This window comes from Dendrobates tinctorius, unplaced genomic scaffold (genome assembly GCF_039654945.1).
Source record: "Dendrobates tinctorius isolate UK_male_01 unplaced genomic scaffold, ASM3965494v1 ptg000137l, whole genome shotgun sequence".
Lineage (NCBI taxonomy): Eukaryota > Metazoa > Chordata > Amphibia > Anura > Dendrobatidae > Dendrobates > Dendrobates tinctorius.
This window is the reverse complement of record NW_027361805.1, coordinates 2112062-2132353: the sequence shown is the minus strand read 5'-3', so window position 1 is coordinate 2132353 and position 20292 is coordinate 2112062. Positions and strand designations below refer to the sequence as shown.

Sequence of the window (20292 nt, the reverse complement as noted above, 5' to 3'; positions counted from 1 at the left end):
TGAAGTCTTCTGGCTCCTCTCTGTCGCGGTAAACCCGTGACAATAGATACAACCACATTTTATGATTACATTTGTCCACTTAACCTAGCAGCAATGATCACACATGCTTAGGTACACTTGTTCATCAGGAGAGGATGAGGGCTCTGTGTGTGTGTAGCAATGTGTGCATCATTGGCTCAGCCAACCATCACCAATCACAGCTGACATTGGCTGCTCAGCTAATGTATCATACATATCGAGGCGACACTGACTCAGCAGCAAATCGTGACCATAAATGCATGTGGCTTTCTTACACAGATCAGGGGCAAACATATAATTGGCGCAGCTGCACAAAGGTCTAAGAGGTAAGGAGGCCCACTTTCACCTCCAAAGCAGGTGGAATTGTGCATTATAAGCCAATAGACTGTAAAGGGTCCATATACTATTTTTGCACAGGGGCCCTTTTTGGTCTGTGTCTGTCAGTGCCACAGATAACAGGACTAAGATAAACCTGCTCAGCAGCAAAGTATGAATAGAAGGACTCTTTCCTAGATTCTGCCCTCACTGACTTCACCATGAACAGAATTTCCTTCATAGTATTATTTATTCAAATATTTAACACCTAGAAGGTAACAAATAAAAAAATATACAAGTATTTTAAGTTAGCCTTAACAAGTCCAACAAGATTACTGACAAATATAAAACAAAACAGCTGGAGGAATTGAAATGATCCCATTAGACCTCATGAAACAGGGGTTTGGAGTCTCTTGGTTGTGACTTCCCCAATGTAAGTTCTTGAAAGGTCCATGATGCTTCTTAAGCTTCTTATTGGTGCAATTGTGAGTGTATTTTCTGATGACGCACGATGTCAGACTTCAGCTTGAAGCATTTCCCGCAGTAACAACATGTGAATGGTTTTTCGCCTGTGTGGATAGTCAGATGTTTGAAGAGGATGGACCGCTGGGTAAAACTCTTCCCACACTCTGCACACGAGAATGGCTTCTCCCCTGTGTGTGTTCTTTGATGGTCAAGAAGGCTGGCCTTCTGGGTAAAGCATTTTCCACAGTCAGAACATGAAAATGGTTTTTCACCCTTATGAATTCTCTGATGGGCGACGAGGTTTGGTTTATGCGTAAAAGACGAGCCACACTCTGAGCAGATGAACGGCTTCTCGCCTGTGTGTATTCTCTGATGCTTCACCAGATCTGGTTTCCGTATAAAAGATTTTCCACAGTCAGAGCATGTAAAAGGTTTCTCTCCAGTGTGGATTCTCTGGTGTTTACTCATATCAGACTTCCGAGTGAAGCATTTCCCACAATCGGGGCAAGGAAACGGTTTTTCTCTGGTGTGAAATTTCTCGTGAGCAACCAATGTGGATTTCTGGGTAAAACGTTTACCACATTCCAGACAGGCATATGGCTTCTCGTTGGTGTGAATCCTCTCATGGACAATTAAATCAGATTTTTGTGTAAAGCATTTTCCACACTTGTAACATGCAAATGGTTTCTCCCCAGTGTGGATTCTCTCGTGTCTGATGAGCGTGGCTTTCTGGCCGAAGGTTTTCCCACATGTGTAACATGGAAACTGCTTCTCGGCTACACTAACATTCTGCTGAGATGCCAACTTTGTGTTCTGAGGAAGACATGGAAATAGTTCATCTATGCGAGGTCTGCTGTGGACAATAATAGAGTCATCTAGTAAGTTTTCTCTACTATTGTCAAGGGTTTCTGTGACAGGATTGTCTTCAGCAGATTCTTGTGCACCATCATCTTCCAAATCATCATCAGAAGATAAATTAAAATGTCTTTCTGATAGGGTCCATTGATTGTGTTCTCCTAGGAGAAACAAAATATGAAAACTATGAAATTTATACAACCACAACCAGGCACTTTCTGGAATACTGGATGTCTTTAAAAGTAATACTAGAAAATGTACAAAATAATTGCCTTATCATACACTTATTTGGGGAATTTTTTGGAGGTGTTTTTTTTTCATCTAACTATTAGAATCAACAGTTATGTCAGAATTCTGTCACTAGGAAATGAGAGCCCTGCAAATCACCTCCAACCTAACGGCATCCTCTTGTTGGCATTATGTCGCATATATGACGTTGCGTCAGCCAACAATCAAACGAGGGGAGCCGCAAATTGTTGTAAAATAAGAAGCGATGAGCAGGGCTCCTGTCCAGGTACAACACTGATGTGGATAGAGAAACCTATATAAATAAAAGGTCCTCCAGACAGCAAAATGTAATATACCGTACTCAATTTTATTGACAAAAAAAATGATGAAAACAATTAAAAAGCAGAGATGCTTACAAACCATACAAGAAAAGAAAGACATAACACTGAGCAAGCGTAAAATAACAATTTCTGTATGTTCTGTGTCCGAGATCGCACATTGAAAGGGGAATAGGCTGTAAAATTGCAAATGAAATATATAGACAAGTCAAATGTATGATCAGAGTTATGGTGATATAATAAAGAAATCCTAATCAGCAAAGTGCAGACAAGCAGCCGTATAACCAGACACACAGAAGAATGCTGCTGGAAGGTGTTGGGGTTTATCGCGTGTTAGGCAGTGCGCAGGCGCCGGGAGAGGTCAGAAAGGTCCGGAGCCTGCGCACTGCAGGACTCCGCTCTTCCCTCAACAGGGCAGAGCAGTGCGCCTGCTCAGGAGCCACAACGGGAAGCAAAGAAGAAGAGGACGTCATCGTTAGAAGATTGGAGGCGCCGGACCGCGACACCCATCGGACCAAAACCGGACCACCCCTGGGTGAGTATAATCTAACTCATTTTTCTTATCTTTCAGGTTACATCGGGGGCTTTTCTACAGCATTACAGAATGCTGTAGATAAGCCCCTGATCGCAGTGCTGGCAGCTGATACTCGAAAAAATAGGTGACAGATTCCCTTTAAGGGGACACACTGTAGCTTTCTGGAACCTGGGTAACTACCGTATGTCTAACACTTGTCACACAGCCTGTACTATACACCCAGGATTTCAAGGTAACAGATTTTTCCATGCTGCAAATTAAGACCATCTGTTTACCAACATACATTGTGATGTTATCTCAGGGTTTCTCTGCAGGACATTTATTTTTGATGATAGCATCTTAATGTGAGGAACACCGCACTGAACTTGCTCACTGAGCCAGTGCGCGTGTCCTGAGTAAAGCGAACAGTGCTCAAAGATACCTGTGGAGCGGGCAGCAGCCGAGTAGATGCGTACTTCAGAACAGCAGGACCTGAAGCACGTGACTGCTAGGGGCGTGGCCTAAGCTCCAGAGAGCTAGGAGCTGCAAGAGAACTCCTAGCAGGGTAACTGCAAGACAAAGTTACCAGGAGGCATAGACAGGGAGAATAGTCAGGACGTAGCCAATGAGTCATACACAGAGATAGCTGCAAGGTACAAGAGGGGCGAGCAGAGAGTAGTCAGGTCACAGGCAATGAGTCATACACAGAGATAATAACGCAGTACAAAATCAACAGGCAAACTCACAACGGGAAACAGAACCGGGTCAGAACCATATAAACAAGCTATAACAACAAACAGGCACACAGGGGTCACCACACTCGGCCAAAGGCAAAAGTATAACTGGCAGGGATTGAAGCTTCCCAGGGGTTTAAGAAGCTCTCCCAGAACCAGAAAGGGGCCACAATCATTAACCCCAGGTGTGCAGGTCAAAACCTGCACAGAGCTCCAGACATTAACCCCAGGTGTGCAGCTGAAAAACCTGCACTGGGATCATGACACTTAAATTATGTATTAATAACTATAAATAAAAATGAATAGATTCGTGCACAAACATAATTATTGAATTTATTACAAATAATTACACAATCACAAATAGAATAAAAAGCATAAACCCTCTAGATGTAATGGGCCACAATGGCAATAGCCTGCAATAATAATGCTGTAATATTACTTTCCACCGTGAGTGCAATGTTGTTGCCTAAATTCCACTAAGCCCAAATAAATGTGAAAAAGAAGAATGAAACTGTATACTGCAACAATAAGCACTGCAAAAAAAAAGACCAAAAAATTATGTATGGTAAGGTAAAATACAATAGTGAAAATCCGTGAAATCCAAGCCTAAAAGAGACTGTGAAAAAGGCAGAATAGTTACTCTCTGCAGAAATTGCTCCACTGCAAAAACACACCTGTATTAACGCACCAGTATTGAGAGATTAGGGAGTTAAAATTGCCATAAGAAAGCTCACATAAAGGTGTGGAACCTGTTTGCACCACTGAAACATGAGCCCATCCACCAACTGATATGATATGTTAGCGCCTGCCCCGGCAGGTGGCAGCTCTTATTTGTCCAAAAAAAAAAAAAAAAAAAAAATTATATATATATATATATATATATATATATATATATATATATATATATATATATATATATATATATATATATATATATATATATATATATATATATATATACACACACACACACACATACACTCACTGGCCACTTTATTAGGTACACCTGTCCAACTGTGTGTTAAGACTTAATTTCTAATCAGCCAATCACATGGCGGCAACTCAGTGCATTTAGGCATGTAGACATGGTCAAGACAATCTCCTGCAGTTCAAACCGAGCATCAGTATGGGGAAGAAAGGTGATTTGAGTGCCTTTGAACGTGGCATGATTGTTGGTGCCAGAAGGGCTGGTCTGAGAATTTCAGAAACTGCTGATCTACTGGGATTTTCACGCACAACCATCTCTAGGGTTTACAGAGAATGGTCCGAAAAAGAAAAAAAATCCAGTGAGCGGCAGTTCTGTGGCCGGAAATGCCATGTTGATGCCAGAGGTCAGAGGAGAATGGGCAGACTGGTTCGAGCTGATAGAAAGGCAACAGTGACTCAAATTGCCACCCGTTACAACCAAGGTAGGCAGAAGAGCATCTCTGAACGCACAGTGCATCGAACTTTGAGGCAGATGGGCTACAGCAGCAGAAGACCACACTGGGTACCACTCCTCTCAGCTAAGAACAGGAAACTGAGGCTACAATTTGCACAAGCTCATCGAAATTGGACAGTAGAAGATTGGAAAAACGTTGCCTGGTCTGATGAGTCTCGATTTCTGCTGCGACATTCGGATGGTAGGGTCAGAATTTGGCGTAAACAACATGAAAGCATGGATCCATCCTGCCTTGTATCAACGGTTCAGGCTGGTGGTGTCATGGTGTGGGGAATTTTTTCTGGGCACTCTTTGGGCCCCTTGGTACCAATTGAGCATCGTTGCAACGCCACAGCCTACCTGAGTATTGTTGCTGACCATGTCCATCCCTTTATGACCACAATGTACCCAACATCTGATGGCTACTTTCAGCAGGATAATGCGCCATGTCATAAAGCTCGAATCATCTCAGATTGGTTTCTTGAACATGACAATGAGTTTACTGTACTCAAATGGCCTCCTCAGTCACCAGATCTCAATCCAATAGAGCATCTTTGGGATGTGGTGGAACGGGAGATTCGCATCAGGGATGTGCAGCCGACAAATCTGCGCCAACTGTGTGATGCCATCATGTCAATATGGTCCAAAATCTCTGAGGAAGGCTTCCAGCACCTTGTTGAATCTCTGCCACGAAGAATTGAGGCAGTTCTGAAGGCAAAAGGGGGTCCAACCCCTTACTAGCATGGTGTACCTAATAAAGTGGCCAGTGAGTGTGTATGTATATATATATATATATATATATATATATATATATATATATATATATATATATATATATATATATATATATATATATATGTAAAAATATCAAAATGGTGAAAGCCTGGTCCCAAGGGAGTATCTCAACTGGGTTACCTGACAATGTAGGAGCGTTCACTCTCAATGGAAGTCCATACAGAAATAATCCAGAAAATCCTAGCAGCTGCGGTCGGTAACTATGCCCGTGTTAGTAAGTGTGGAGAAGAGCAGGACCTGCCGTGACGTCAGTGGTCACGTGATGAGACGTAGTATATTACCGTTAGTGGCTGCAGCCAAGTCCTCGGAGCTCTCTGCACTGATAGAGGCAGCTGTAATAGCGATACAACCGCAGTGATGTGATCCCGGCAGCCGTAGTCAGTTGCTGCGTCCTCGCTGATGTGCGCTCTTAGGGGCAGAACCTGGCATGACACAGGGGTCACGTGATAACACGTGATCTGAACTTGGTAAAAGCAGGCTTTAACATATCATATCAGTTGGTGGATGGGCTGTTTCAGTGGTGCAAACAGGTTCCACACCTTTATGTGAGCTTTCTTATGGCAATTTGAACTCCTTAATCTCTCTTAATACAGGCGGCGTTAATACAGGTGTGTTTTTGCAGAGGAGCAATTTCTGCAGTGATTAACTAATCTGCCTTTTTCACAGTCTCTTTTAGGTTTGGATTTCACGGATTTTCACAATTGTATTTTATCTTACCATACATAATTTTTTTTCTTTTTTTTGCAGTGCTTATTGTTGCAGCATACGGTTTCATTCTTCTTTTTCACATTTATTTGGGCTTAGTGCAATTTAGGCAACAACATTGCACTCACGGTGCAAAGTAATATTACAGCATTATTATTGCAGGCTATTGCCATTGTGGTCCATTACATCTAGAGGGTTTATGCTTTTTATTCCATTTGTGATTATGTCATTATTTGTAATAAATTCAATTAATTAGGTTTGTGCACGAATCTATTCATTTTTATTTATAGCTTTTTAACCCCTTAACGACCGCCGATACGCCTTTTAACGGCGGTAATAAAGGGTACTTAAACCACAGCGCCGTTAATTCACGGCGCTGTGATTTAAGTGAATAGCGCCCCCCAGTGTCGGATTTTCTCCGGGGTCTCGGCTGCCAGGGGTAGGGTTAGGGGTGTGTTGGGGTTAGGGTTGGTGCAAGAATTGAGGGGTTTCCACTATTTACCAACTTTGGGGGTCTAAAAAAAAAATCACTTTTGTGGAAATAAAAAAGACTTTTTATTTTCACGGCTCTGCGTTTATAAACTTCTGTGACGCGCTTGGGGGTTCAAAGTGCTCACCACACATCTAGATAAGTTCCTTAGGGGGTCTAATTTCCAAAATGGGGTCACTTGTGGGGGGTTTCCACTGTTTAGGCCCATCAGGGGCTCTGCAAACGCAACATGATGCCCGCAGACCATTCCATCAAAGTCTGCATTCCAAAATGGCACTCCTTCCCTTCCGAGCTCTCCCATGCGCCCAAACAGTGGTTCCCCCCCACATATGGGGTATCAGTGTACTCAGGACAAATTGCATAATAACTGTGGGGGTATGATTTCTCCTGTTACCCTTGTAAAAATAAAAATTTGGGCGCGAAAAGATCATTTTTGTGGAAAAAAAAATGGATCTCTTATTTTCACGGCTCTACGTTATAAACTTCTGTGAAGCACTTGAAGGTTGAAAGTGCTCACCACACATCTAGATAAGTTCCTTAATGGGTCTAGTTTCCAAAATGGGGTCACTTGTTGGAGTTTTCCACTGTTTAGGCACATTAAGGGCTCTCCGAACGCAACATGGCATCCAATCTTAATTCCAGCCAATTCTGCATTGAAAAAGTCAAACGGTGCTCCATCCCTTGCGAGCTCTGCCGTGTGCTGAAAAAGGGGTTTACCCCCACATATGGGGTATCGGCGTATTCAGGAGAAATTGTACAACAAATTTTGTGGTTGATTTTCTCTTTTAACACTTGTGAAATTAAAAAAAATTGGTTCTGAAGTAATTTTTTTCCAAAAAAAAGTTAAATGTTAATTTTTTCCATCCACATTGCTTTCGTTCCTGTGAAGCACTTAAAGGGTTAATAAATTTCTTGAATGTGGTTTTGAGCACCTTGAGGGGTCTAGTTTTTAGAATGGTGCCACTTTTGGGTATTTTCTGTCATGTACACCCCTCAAAATGACTTTAAATATGATGTGGTCCCTAAAAAAAATGGCTTTGTAAATTTTGTTGTAAAAATGAGAAATCGCTGGTCAACTTTTAACCCTTATAACTTCCTAACAAAAAAAATTTTTGCATCCAAAATTGTGCTGATGTAAAGTAGACATGTGGGAAATGTTATTTATTAAGAAATTTATGTGACACATCTCTCTGATTTAAGGGCATAAAAATTTAAAGTTTTAAAATTGCAAAATTTTAAAATTATTTGCCATATTTGTTTTTTTCATAAATAAACACAAGACTTATCGAAGAAATTTTACCACTAACATGAAGTACAATATGTCACGAAAAAACAATCTCAGAATCAGCAGGATCCATTAAAGCGTTCCAGAGTTATAACCTCATAAAGGGACAGTGGTCAGAATTGTAAAAATTGGCCTGGTCATTAAGCTGCAAACTGGCTCTGTCGCTAAGGGGTTAAGCTGACAAAATTGGTGTTTTTTTGTCCAGTTTTGCTGCACTCACATTCCTCTATTCCAGCGCCTCTGAAAAAATTAGTACATGTATTAGTAACTACCTATCTTTGCAGGAGAAACCCCAGCACCTTCCAGCATTATTCTTCTGTGTTTTACGGCTGCTTGTCTGCACTTTACAGATTACGGTTTCTTTATCATACCAACATAACTCTGTATACATTGATTTGTTTATAGGTTTCATTTGTATTTTTACAGTCTATTCCCCTTTCAGCGTGCAATCTCGGACACAGAACATACAGAAATTATGTTATTTTACGCTTGCTCAGTGTTAGAAACCTTACAAAAAAAGAGACTAAGAATCTCTGCATTTTTAATCGTTTTTATCATTTTGGGTCAATAAAATGGAGTATATAGATTACATTTTGCCTTCTGGAGAACCTCTTTTCTTCATAGGTTTCTCTGCAATCTCGTTACTCCGTGATACTATTTGGGGGACCAAAGGCTCTTACAATAATGATGCGGATAGCAGGAGTTACAGTGGGAGAAGCGACAACAGCACAGCACACAATCTCCAGATCAGCACTGGACGGGGGGCAAAGTGCCCGTGTTGATTACTTGTGGCGCAGCCACGAAGAATTAGTTAAAGAGGTTATAAAAAGGAAAACCCCTTAGCGGCTGTTGTATTGTACTGCTGATAGCACTAAATATATATATAAGACAAGGGTCCTTTTAACACTATATGATGTGCATGTCCGTCATAAGCACATCACTTTGTGCCCCATGACTGATATATACGTGATGCTAATCCACACGGTACCGCAGTTTTACCAATGCGATCGATTTGCTGCAGGAGCCCGACTGACACAGCAGGAGCTTGGCTGTGTATGACTGCTAGGATCAGTGTACTCGCCGATCCTGGCAGTTCAAAAGGGTTGTCCAGTGTAAACCGCAAGGAATCGCCGGTTTCTGAGCCATAACTACTAGATAGTTTGTACCCCGAATTATAATAATAATAATAAATGTTATTTTTATAGCGCCGACATATTCCGCAGCACTTTACATTTCAGAGGGGATTTGTACAGACAATAGACATTACAGCATAACAATAATCACATACAGTAGATTATAACAGATACCAAGAGGAATGAGTGAATTATGTAGTGACTGCAGACTTTTCACTTTAGAGTGGAAAACCCCTTTAACGCCACACATGCGGTTATATATAGTGCCCGTAGTACATGAAAAATTTGGCAAGGAAAGCGTTATATCTGTCAGCCCATCTACACCCATGCAGTGCAATCGTCTGGTTGTCAATGGGCAATTCAAAATTATGGTTTGTTTTGAACCTTCCATCTCCCGAAAAGTGTAGTTAAAAAAAAAAAAAAAAAAAAAAAAATGGAAGCAATAAAAACTACATCAAGGCAAGCAAAAAAATACCTAGAACATAAAACATGGCTATCGGAATATGGCGACCCTCCTAAAAAAATTTGTTTTTAATAAGCAGTGTATTTATTGTACAAAAGTCATTCAACATAAATTTGAGACTTCAATAATCGTGCTGACCCCACAGAATAAAGTTAACACTTTATTTGGACAGCATATGAATAATGTAAGAGATATAAAAAATATAATTCAACAATTTTTTTTTATATCACCCTATAAAGAGTTAGTCTAATAAGTTCTGTACCCCAAAATGGTGTCAGTGACAAATACAACTTGACCTGCAAAAAAACTGATCATACAGCTACATTGCTTAAAAAAAAAAAAAAAAAAAAGTTTTTGAAATGAGACAATGAAATAACAAAATAAATATAAAAATACTTTGTTCTAAAGGGTGAGTCCATAAGGGTCTGTCCGGTCGTCCTAGGATGACTAGTCTGCAGTCCCACTGTGTGGCTGCAGATGTGTGAATCCTCCCAGCTCATACACTGTAAAGATTCACTGGGGTCTGCGTGGGGGAACGGTGGTCAAGTATGCGATATGCATACTCCAGAGCAGAACCCGAATAGAGGGCATAGCCCTGCTCAATACAAGCTGTGCCCACTATTTGGGTTCTGGCTGGGAGCAGACACAGGCGAATCCTTGCAGCACACATTGCGTGCGCTAGAAGGATTCACAAGTCTGTAACCACAAAGTGACAGCAGACTGGTCATTCTAGACCAGATAACCCCTTTAAGATGTTTAAAAGGAATGTGTGACCAGGTTTTTGCCACCTAATCGGAGAGCAGCAAAATGTAGGGGCAGAGACCCCGATTCCAGGGCATCCTGAATATTGCACAGTAACTAAAACGACCATATACAACAAGGCATGCACAAGGACCTCTACACTGTAACCTATTCTGCACTATAGAGCCAAAAAATGCTGGCGAGCTTCATAACAGGATTCCTTCTCATATCCACCAACCTGCAGCAATGTCTTTAGGGATTTCCTCCTCTTTGCACTGCAGTTCAACCCTCACATATGTCTCTTCTTCACGGTCAGTGTTCTCTTCTCCTAAGATTTGATCCTTAACAGAACAGAAATGAAAGATCATTGAACAGTGGCACAAAGCTGCTCAAGTGAAGCTGACCGAAGCAGATCTGCCATCACACCAGGCGGCTCTCGGTAGGGCAGCATGGCGTGTGGACAGGTCTGCTTTACTGATAGCTAAAACTGCACAAAACATTGTATTTACCTAAGAGGAACGATCAATGAACACAGACAGTGTGCCTGGTTTAATTTAGCACTCACCGCTCCTGGGCTTCCCTCCGTGCCCTATTATCTCACGTACATATCATATAGGTTTATGTTGTCCAATGACAATAAGTTATTACACATCACAGGATATAACTTATTGATCGGTGGAGGGTCCTACTGCAGGCATCCACACCAATCAGCAGAACCGGGCACTTTTATACCTACTAGAATGGAGCCAACTTGACTGCTGCTCCATTCATTTGAGACATGGCTGGACGGGAGCCACGACTGGGCGGTTAATTTACAGGGCTATAGTCTGTTCAGAAATGACCGAACAAATAAACGAGGGGGAGGAGTGTGTTTATATGTAAAATCATCCTCAACCCCTTAAGCCCCAAGGGTGGTTTGCACGTTAATGACCAGGCCAATTTTTACAATTCTGACCACTGTCCCTTTATGAGGTAATAACTCTGAAACGCTTCCATGGATACCGGTGATTCTGACATTGTTTTCTCATGACATATTGTACTTCATGTTAGTGGTAAAATTTCATTCATATAACTTGCGTTTATTTGTGAAAAAAACGGAAATTTGGCGAAAATTTTGAAAATTTCACAATTTTCCAACTTTGAATTTTTATGCCCTTAAATCACAGAGATATAGCACACAAAAGACTGAATAAGTAACATTTACCACATGTTTACTTTACATCAGCACAATTTTGAAACCAAAATTTTTTTTTGTTAGGAAGTTATAAGGGTTAAAACTTGACCAGCGATTTCTCATTTTTACAACACCATTTTATTTTTACGGACCGCATCACATTTGAAGCCACTTTGAGGGGTCTAAATGATAGAAAATACCCAAAAGTGACACCATTCTAAAAACTGCACCCCTTAAGGTGCTCAAAACCCCATTCAAGAAGTTTATTAACCCTTTAGGTGCGTCACAGGAATTTTTTGAATATTAAAAAAAAAAAAAAAAAAAAAAAAAAAAAATATATGAACATTTAACTTTTTTTCACTAAAAAAATACTTCAGGTTCAATTTTTTTTTAATTTACCAAGGGTAACAGGAGAAATTGGACTGCAAAAGTTATTGTGCAATTTGTCCTGAGTACGCCGATACCTGATATGTGGGGGGGAACCACTGTTTCGGCGCATGGCAGACCTCAGCAGGGAAAGAGCACCATTTGACTTTTTCAATGCAAAATTGGCTGGAATTCAGATCGGACGCCATGTCACGTTTGGAGAGCCCCTGATGTACCTAAACAGTGGAAACCCCCCCCAAGTGACCCCATTTTGGAAACCAGACCCCCCAAGGAACTTATCTAGATATGTGGTGAGAACTTTGAACCCACAAGGGCTTCACAGAAGTTTATAACGAACAGCAGTACAATTAAAAAATCATTTTTTCCACAAAAATGATCTTTTCACCCCCAATTTTTTTTTTTCCAAGGGTAATAGGTCCCTAAAAGTCATTGTGCAATTTGTCCTGAGTACACTGATACCCCATATGTGGGTGTAAATGACTATTTGGGCGCATGGCAGAGCTCGGAAGGGAAGCAGCGCCATTTGACGTTTTTGGCTGGAATTGAGATCGGACACCATGTCGCGTTTGGAAAGCCCCTGATGTACCAAAACAGTAGAAACCCCCCACAAATGACACCATTTTGGAAACTAGACCCCACAAGGAACTTATCTAGATGTGTGGTGAGAACTTTGAACCCCCAAGGGCTTCACAGAAGTATATAATGCCCAGGCATGAAAATAAAAAAATCATATTTTTTCCACAAACATGATCAATTAGTCTCCAATTTTTTTATTTTCACAAGGGTAACAGGAGAAATTGGACCCCAAAAGTTGTTGTCCAATTTGTCCTGAGTACGCTGATACCTCATATGTGGGAGAAAACTACTGTATGGGCACACGTCGGGGCTCGGAAGGGAAGTAGTGACGTTTTGGAATGCAGACTTTGATGGTTTGGTCTGCGGGTGTCATGTGCGTTTGGAGAGCCCCTGATGTACCTAAACTATTGAAACTCCCCACAAGTGACCCCATTTTGGAAACTAGACCCCACAAGGAACTTATCTAGATGTGTGGTGAGCACTTTGAACCCCCAAGTGCTTCACAGAAGTTTATAACGCCTGGGCGTGAAAATAAAAAAATCATTTTTTTCCACAAAAATGATATTTTTGCCCCCAATTTTTTATTTTCCTAAGGGTAACAGGAGAAATTGGACCCCAAAAGTTGTTTTGCAATTTGTCCTGAGTATGCTGATACCCTATATGTGGGGGTAAAACACTGTTTGGGCGCATGGCAGAGCTTGGAAGGGAAGGAGCACCATTTGACTTTTTCAACGCAGAATTGGCTGGAATTGAGATGAGACACCATGTTGCATTTGGAGAGCACCTGATGTGCCCAAACAGTGGAAACCCCCCAATTATAACTCCAACCCTAACCCCAACACACCCCTAACCCTAACCCTAGCCCTAATGGGAAAATGGAAATACTTTTTTTTTAATTTTATTATTTTTCCCTAACTAAGGGGGTGATAACGGGGGGGTTTGATTTACTATTTATGGCGTTTTTTATGTTTGGCGGCTGTCGCACGCTAAAAGACGCTTTTTATTGTAAAAATAGTTTTTGCATCACCACATATTGAGAGCTATAATTTTTCCGTATTTTGACCCACCGAGTCATGTGAGGTCTTATTCTTTGCGGGACGAGTTGACGTTTTTATCGGTACCATTTTTGGGCACGTGACATTTTTTGATCGCTTTTTATTCCGATTTTTGGGACGCAAAATGAACAAAAACCAGCGTTTCATGAATTTCTTTTGGGGGGGTGCGTTTACACCGTTCCGCGTGCGGTAAAATTGATAAAGCGATTTTATTCTTCAGGTCGGTACGGTTACAGCGATACCTCATTTAGGTTTTTTTTATGTTTTGTCGGTTTTTTGCAATGAAAACAATTTTATATAAAAAAATAATTATTTTTGCATCGCTTTATTCTGCGAGCTATAACTTTTTTATTTTTTTGCGGATGATGCTGTATGGCGGCTCGTTTTTTGCGGTACAAGATGACGTTTTCAGCGGTACCATGGATATTTATATGCGTCTTTTTGATCGCGCGTTATTGAACTTTTTGTTCGGTGGTATGATAATAAATCATTTTTTGCTTCGTTTTTTATTTTTATTTTTTAAGGGGTTCGCTAAAGGGGTTAACTAATGGGACAATTTTATAGGGCGGGTCGCTACGGACGCGGCGATACCAAATGTGTACTTTTATTGTTTTTTTTTTATTCGGGAATATTTTACTAATTTATTTAGCGATTTTTTTAAAATTATTTTTACACTTTTTTTTTTTTTTACTTTATTACATAGTCCCAGGTGGGACATCACTGTCCTGTGACAGATCGCTGATCTGTCACATCACAGATCACTGTGACAGATCAGCAATCTGTCACAGGCAGTTCTGCAGACTTCCTCATGCCTGCGCTTTGCAGGCAGTGAGGAAGTCAGCTCCCTACTGTAGGGAAAGAGCCCCCGCAGCAGCGCTGCACATTGCGCTGCCGTGGGGGGCTCAGGGAAGCACGGAGGGAGCCCCCTCCCTGCCGATGCTTCCCTTTAACTCCCGGTACAACGCGATCGTGTTTGATCGCGGTGTACAAGGGGTTAACGTGTCGGGGGCGGTCCGTGACCACCCCTGACACATTGTGCCGGGTGTCAGCTGTGATAATCAGCTGACACCCGGCCGCGATCAGCGGCGCTCACCACGTGGGCGCCGCTGATCGCATTAGACGTACTATCCCGTCCTTGGGAATTAAGTCCCAGGGCACATGGACGGGATAGTACGTCTAATGGCAGAAAGGGGTTAAAACCCATCCTGTGTGATAATATATGTGAATCTAATGAAAATGTAGAGTCCCTGTGGGTAGAGATAAGGGGAGGGGGGAAAAATAATAAATTACTGATAGGGGTTTGTTATAAGTCTCCAAAAATAATGTAATAACAGAGAATATCCTCATAAAGCAAATAGATGAAGCTGCAACTCAAGGAGAAGTCATTATTATGGGGGACTTCAACTACCCTGAAATACATTGGGGAACCGAAACCTGCTGCTCCAGCAAAGGTAATGGGTTTTTAATAACTATTAGAGACAATTACCTTTCACAACTGGTTCAGGACCCAAAAAGAGGGGGGGGCACTGCTAGACCTAATATTAACCAACAGGCCAGACCGCATATCAAATGTAAGGGTTGAGGGTCACTTGGGTAATAGTGATCACAAATTAATAAGTTTTCATGTATCCTTTAATAAGGTATGTAGTAGAGGGGTTACAAGGACACTAAACTTCAGGAAAGCAAATTTCCAACGGATGAGAGATGATCTTGGTGCAATTAACTGGGACGATAGTCGATACGTTTTTTTGAGCAAAAAAAATGTACACTAAGCTGCTCCACCACGTCAAGGTAACCACTGTTGAAGCAATAGGGGTTACCTTGACGTGGTGGAGCAGCTTGGTGTACATTTTTTTGCGCAAAAAAAGTATCGACTAAATACCCTGTATTTGTTATCCAGCACTTGCTGATTACTGCCATTTTTTATTGCAGAGTATTTTTGCAAATCTGTCATTCTGTATTTTCTTGTGGTATCTCAGTTAGTGGATGGTGTGAGCATTGTCTGATCGACATGTTCACATTTGTGCATGTCACATGTGTGTTTTTAACTATTTACACAAGGAAAATCCCATGACGGATAACATGATCAGTGATAAAAATTCTCCATTAAATGTCACCTGCTTAACCCAGCAGGAAGTACGGCAGCATCTAAAAATCACTAAAATTGACAAATCCCCAGACCCGGATGGGATACACCCCCGAGTACTACAGGAATTAAGCACAGTCATAGATAGACCATTATTTTTAATCTTTAAAGATTCCATAATAACAGGGTCTGTTCCACAGGACTGGCGTATAGCAAATGTGGTGCCAATATTCAAAAAGGGGACAAAAACTGAACTTGGACATTATAGGCCAGTAAGTTTAACCTCAACTGTGGGTAAAATCTTGGAGGGTTTTCTAAGAGATACTATACTGGAGTATCTGGAGAAGAATAACCTCATGACCCAATATCAACATGGGTTTACAAGGGACCGTTCCTGTCAGACTAATCTGATAAGCTTTTATGAAGAGGTAAGTTCCGGACTGGACGTGGTGTACATGGACTTTTCAAAAGCTTTTGATATGGTGCCACAAAAGGTTGATGCATAAAATGAGAACAATGTGGATAGGGGAAAATACAGTGCCTTGCGAAAGTATTCAGCCCCCTGGAACTTTTCAACCTTTTCCCACATATCGTGCTTCAAACAAAGATACCAAATGTATATTTTTGGTGAAGAATCAACAACAATTGGGACACAATATTATTCGGCCCCTTTAACTTAATACTTTGTTGTGCCACCTTTTGCTGCGATTACAGCTACAAGTCGCTTGGGGTATGTCTCTATCAGTTTTGTACAATCGAGAGACTGAAATTCTTGCCCATTCTTCCTTGGCAAACAGCTTGAGCTCAGTGAGGTTTGATGGAGATCGTTTGTGAACAGCAGTTTTCAGCTCTTTCCACAGATTCTCAACTGGATTCAGGTCTGGACTTTGACCTGGCCATTCTAACACCTGGATATGTTTATTTGTGAACCATTCCATTGTAGATTTTGCTTTATGTTTGAGATCATTGTCTTGTTGGAAAACAAATCTCCGTCCCAGTCTCCGGTCTTTTGCAGACTCCAACAGGTTTTCTTCAGAAATGGTCCTGTATTTGGCTCCATCCATCTTCCCATCACTTTTAACCATCTTCCCTGTCCCTGCTGAAGAAAAGCAGGCCCAAACCATGGTGCTGCCACCACCATGTTTGACAGAGGGGATGGTGTGTTCAAGGTGATGAGCTGTGTTGCCCTTACGCCAAACATATCGTTTGGCATTGTTGCCAAAAAGTTCAATTTTGGTTTCATCTGACCAGAGCACCTTCTTCCACATGTTTGGTGTGTCTCCCAGGTGGCTTGTTGCAAACTTTAAATGACACTTTTTATGGATATCTCTGAGAAATGGCTTTCTTCTTGCCACTCTTCCATAAAGGTCAGATTTGTGCAGTGTACGACTGATTGTTGTCCTATGGAAAGACTGTCCCACCTCAGCTGTAGATCTCTGCAGTTCATCCAGAGTGATCATGGGCACCTTGGCTGCATCACTGATCAGTCTTCTTGTTTGAGATCAAAGTTTAGAGGGACGGCCGGGTCTTGGTAGATTTGCAGTGGTATGATACTCCTTCCATTTCAATATGATCGCTTCCACAGTGCTCCTTGGGATGTTTAACGTTTTGGAAATCATTTTAGATCCAAATCCGGCTTTAAACTTCTCCACAACAGTATCACGGACCTGCCTGTTGTATTTTTTGGTCTTCATGATAGTCTCAGGGTTCTGTTGATGCACAGAGAGCATCACAGAGCAGGTGCATTTATACAGAGACTTGATTACATACAGGTGGATTATATTTATCATCATTAGTCATTTAGGACAACATTGGATCATTCATAGATCCACAATGAACTTCTGGAGTGAATTTGCCACACTGAAAATAAAGGGGCCGAATAATATTGTAAGCCCCACTTTTCAGTTTTTGTATTTCCACAAAAATTTAAAAATAACCAATAAATTTCGTTCAACTTCACAATTGTTTCCCACTTGTTGATTCTTCACCAAAAATTTACATTTGGTATCTTTATGTTTGAAGCATGATATGTGGGAAAAGGTTGAAAAGTTTCGCAAGGCACTGTATGTGTAAGTAGGTTAAGAGCTGGCTCAGGGATAGGAAACAAAGGGTGGTTATTAATGGAGCACACTTGGACTGGGTCACAGTTAGCAGTGGGGTACCTGTTGTGAGTTCATTTTCCCCTTCACCATTGAGGTCTGATGAACTCCCTCTTCTGGTGAAGGAAGGTAGTGAGGCTGATTACCAAGCACCTGAGCAGGATGATGATGACTGGGTGACTGGAATTGCTGACTGGATATAAGGCAGCCGACGCCCTTCTGCCTTGCTGGTGATTTCCCTGAGGGATTCTAGGAGACCAGTCTGATTCCTGCTCCTCAAAAGCTAAGTTTTCTGCTCTGCTTTTTACATTTGTGTTTTGGTTTTGTTTTGCCTTGTTTTTCTGGATTTCTGCCATTCCCTGCTGGGGTGAGCTGAATTTCTTTTTGCTCTGTCTTCAGAAAATACCTGGGTACTGATATAGTCTTTTTGAAGCCTAGCGTCTTCAGGGCTTTTTTCCCCTATCAGTCTGTTGGCTCTTGTTTTGATAGGGTTTTGGGGGATTGCAGTCAGCAGCTTTTCTATCCTGTCCTATGTAGTTAGCTTTGGCCCCATCATTTGCTCAGCCTATCTTTCTATCTGTGTGAGTGTTTTTTCATCTTGCTTCACCGTCATTATATGTTGGGGGCTGCCTATTGCTTTGGGGTCTGCTCTGGGGCAGTTTAGATTTCCCTTTCTGTCTTTAGGCTATTTAGTTCTCCGGCTGTGATCGAGGGGTTTAGGGCACCGTAGGAACCCCCCACGGCTACTGCTTGTTGTTGTTGATAGGTTCAGGGGTCTGCAATCCGATAGCTGCCAACTTCTCTGGTTTTCTGGACTTAGCTAGTATTTCTGTTTTTGCCTCCTAAGGTGACTCATTCATAACAGGTACCACAAGGGTCAGTATTGGACCCGCTTCTTTTTAACATCTTTATTAATGACCTTGTAGGGGGCATAGAGAGTAGAATTTCAATACTTGCAGATGACACTAAACTCTGCAGGGTAATCAATACAGAGGAGGACAATTTTATATTACAGGAGGATTTATGTAAACTAGAAGCTTGGGCTGATAAATGGCAAATTAGCTTTACTGGGGATAAATGTAAGGTCATGCACGGGTAGAACAAACAATGTGTATAATTATGTGCTTAATTGCAAAACACTGGGCAAAACTGTCACTGAAAAAGACCTGGGTGTATGGGTGGACGACAACGACAAACTCATTTAGTGGCCAGTGTCAGGCAGCTGCTGCAAAGGCAAATAAAATAATGGGATGCATTAAAAGAGGTATAGATGCTCATGAGGAGAACATAATTTTACATCTATATACAGTGGGGCAAAAAAGTATTTAGTCAGTCAGCAATAGTGCAAGTTCCACCACTTAAAAAGATGAGAGGCGTCTGTAATTTACATCATAGGTAGACCTCAACTATGGGAGACAAACTGAGAAAAAAAAATCCAGAAAATCACATTGTCTGTTTTTGTTTCATTTTATTTGCATATTATGGTGGAAAATAAGTATTTGGTCAGAAACAAGCAATCAAGATTTCTGGCTCTCACAGACCTGTAACTTCTTCTTTAAGAGTCTCCTCTTTCCTCCACTCATTACCTGTAGTAATGGCACCTGTTTAAACTTGTTATCAGTATAAAAAGACACCTGTGCACACCCTCAAACAGTCTGACTCCAAACTCCACTATGGTGAAGACCAAAGAGCTGTCAAAGGACACCAGAAACAAAATTGTAGCCCTGCACCAGGCTGGGAAGACTGAATCTGCAATAGCCAACCAGCTTGGAGTGAAGAAATCAACTGTGGGAGCAATAATTAGAAAATGGAAGACATACAAGACCACTGATAATCTCCCTCGATCTGGTGCTCCACGCAAAATCCCACCCCGTGGGGTCAGAATGATCACAAGAACGGTGAGCAAAAATCCCAGAACCACGCGGGGGGACCTAGTGAATGAACTGCAGAGAGCTGGGACCAATGTAACAAGGCCTACCATAAGTAACACACTACGCCACCATGGACTCAGATCCTGCAGTGCCAGACGTGTCCCACTGCTTAAGCCTGTACATGTCCGGGCCCGTCTGAAGTTTGCTAGAGAGCATTTGGATGATCCAGAGGAGTTTTGGGAGAATGTCCTATGGTCTGATGAAACCAAACTGGAACTGTTTGGTAGAAACACAACTTGTCGTGTTTGGAGGAAAAAGAATACCGAGTTGCATCCATCAAACACCATACCTACTGTAAAGCATGGTGGTGGAAACATTATGCTTTGGGGCTGTTTCTCTGCAAAGGGGCCAGGACGACTGATCCGGGTACAAGAAAGAATGAATGGGGCCATGTATCGTGAGATTTTGAGTGCAAACCTCCTTCCATCAGCAAGGGCATTGAATATGAAACGTGGCTGGGTCTTTCAACATGACAATGATCCAAA

At 41.6% G+C, this 20292-nt stretch overlaps 1 protein-coding gene across 6 annotated transcripts in view; it reads right to left on the bottom strand.

The window, feature by feature from the left end:
* Positions 1–564: 564 nt before the first annotated feature.
* LOC141048598 (uncharacterized) overlaps positions 565–20292 on the bottom strand; it is a 75408-nt gene continuing 55680 nt past the window's right edge. For all 6 annotated transcript variants that reach the window (XM_073544340.1, XM_073544339.1, XM_073544337.1 and 3 more), the window contains 2 exons: positions 10738–10840; positions 565–1814 (listed from right to left, as the gene is read on the bottom strand). In XM_073544340.1, the coding sequence (XP_073400441.1) occupies positions 805–1814; positions 10738–10840 (1113 nt within the window). In that variant the 3' untranslated portion in view covers positions 565–804. The remainder of the gene's footprint in view (positions 1815–10737; positions 10841–20292) is intronic.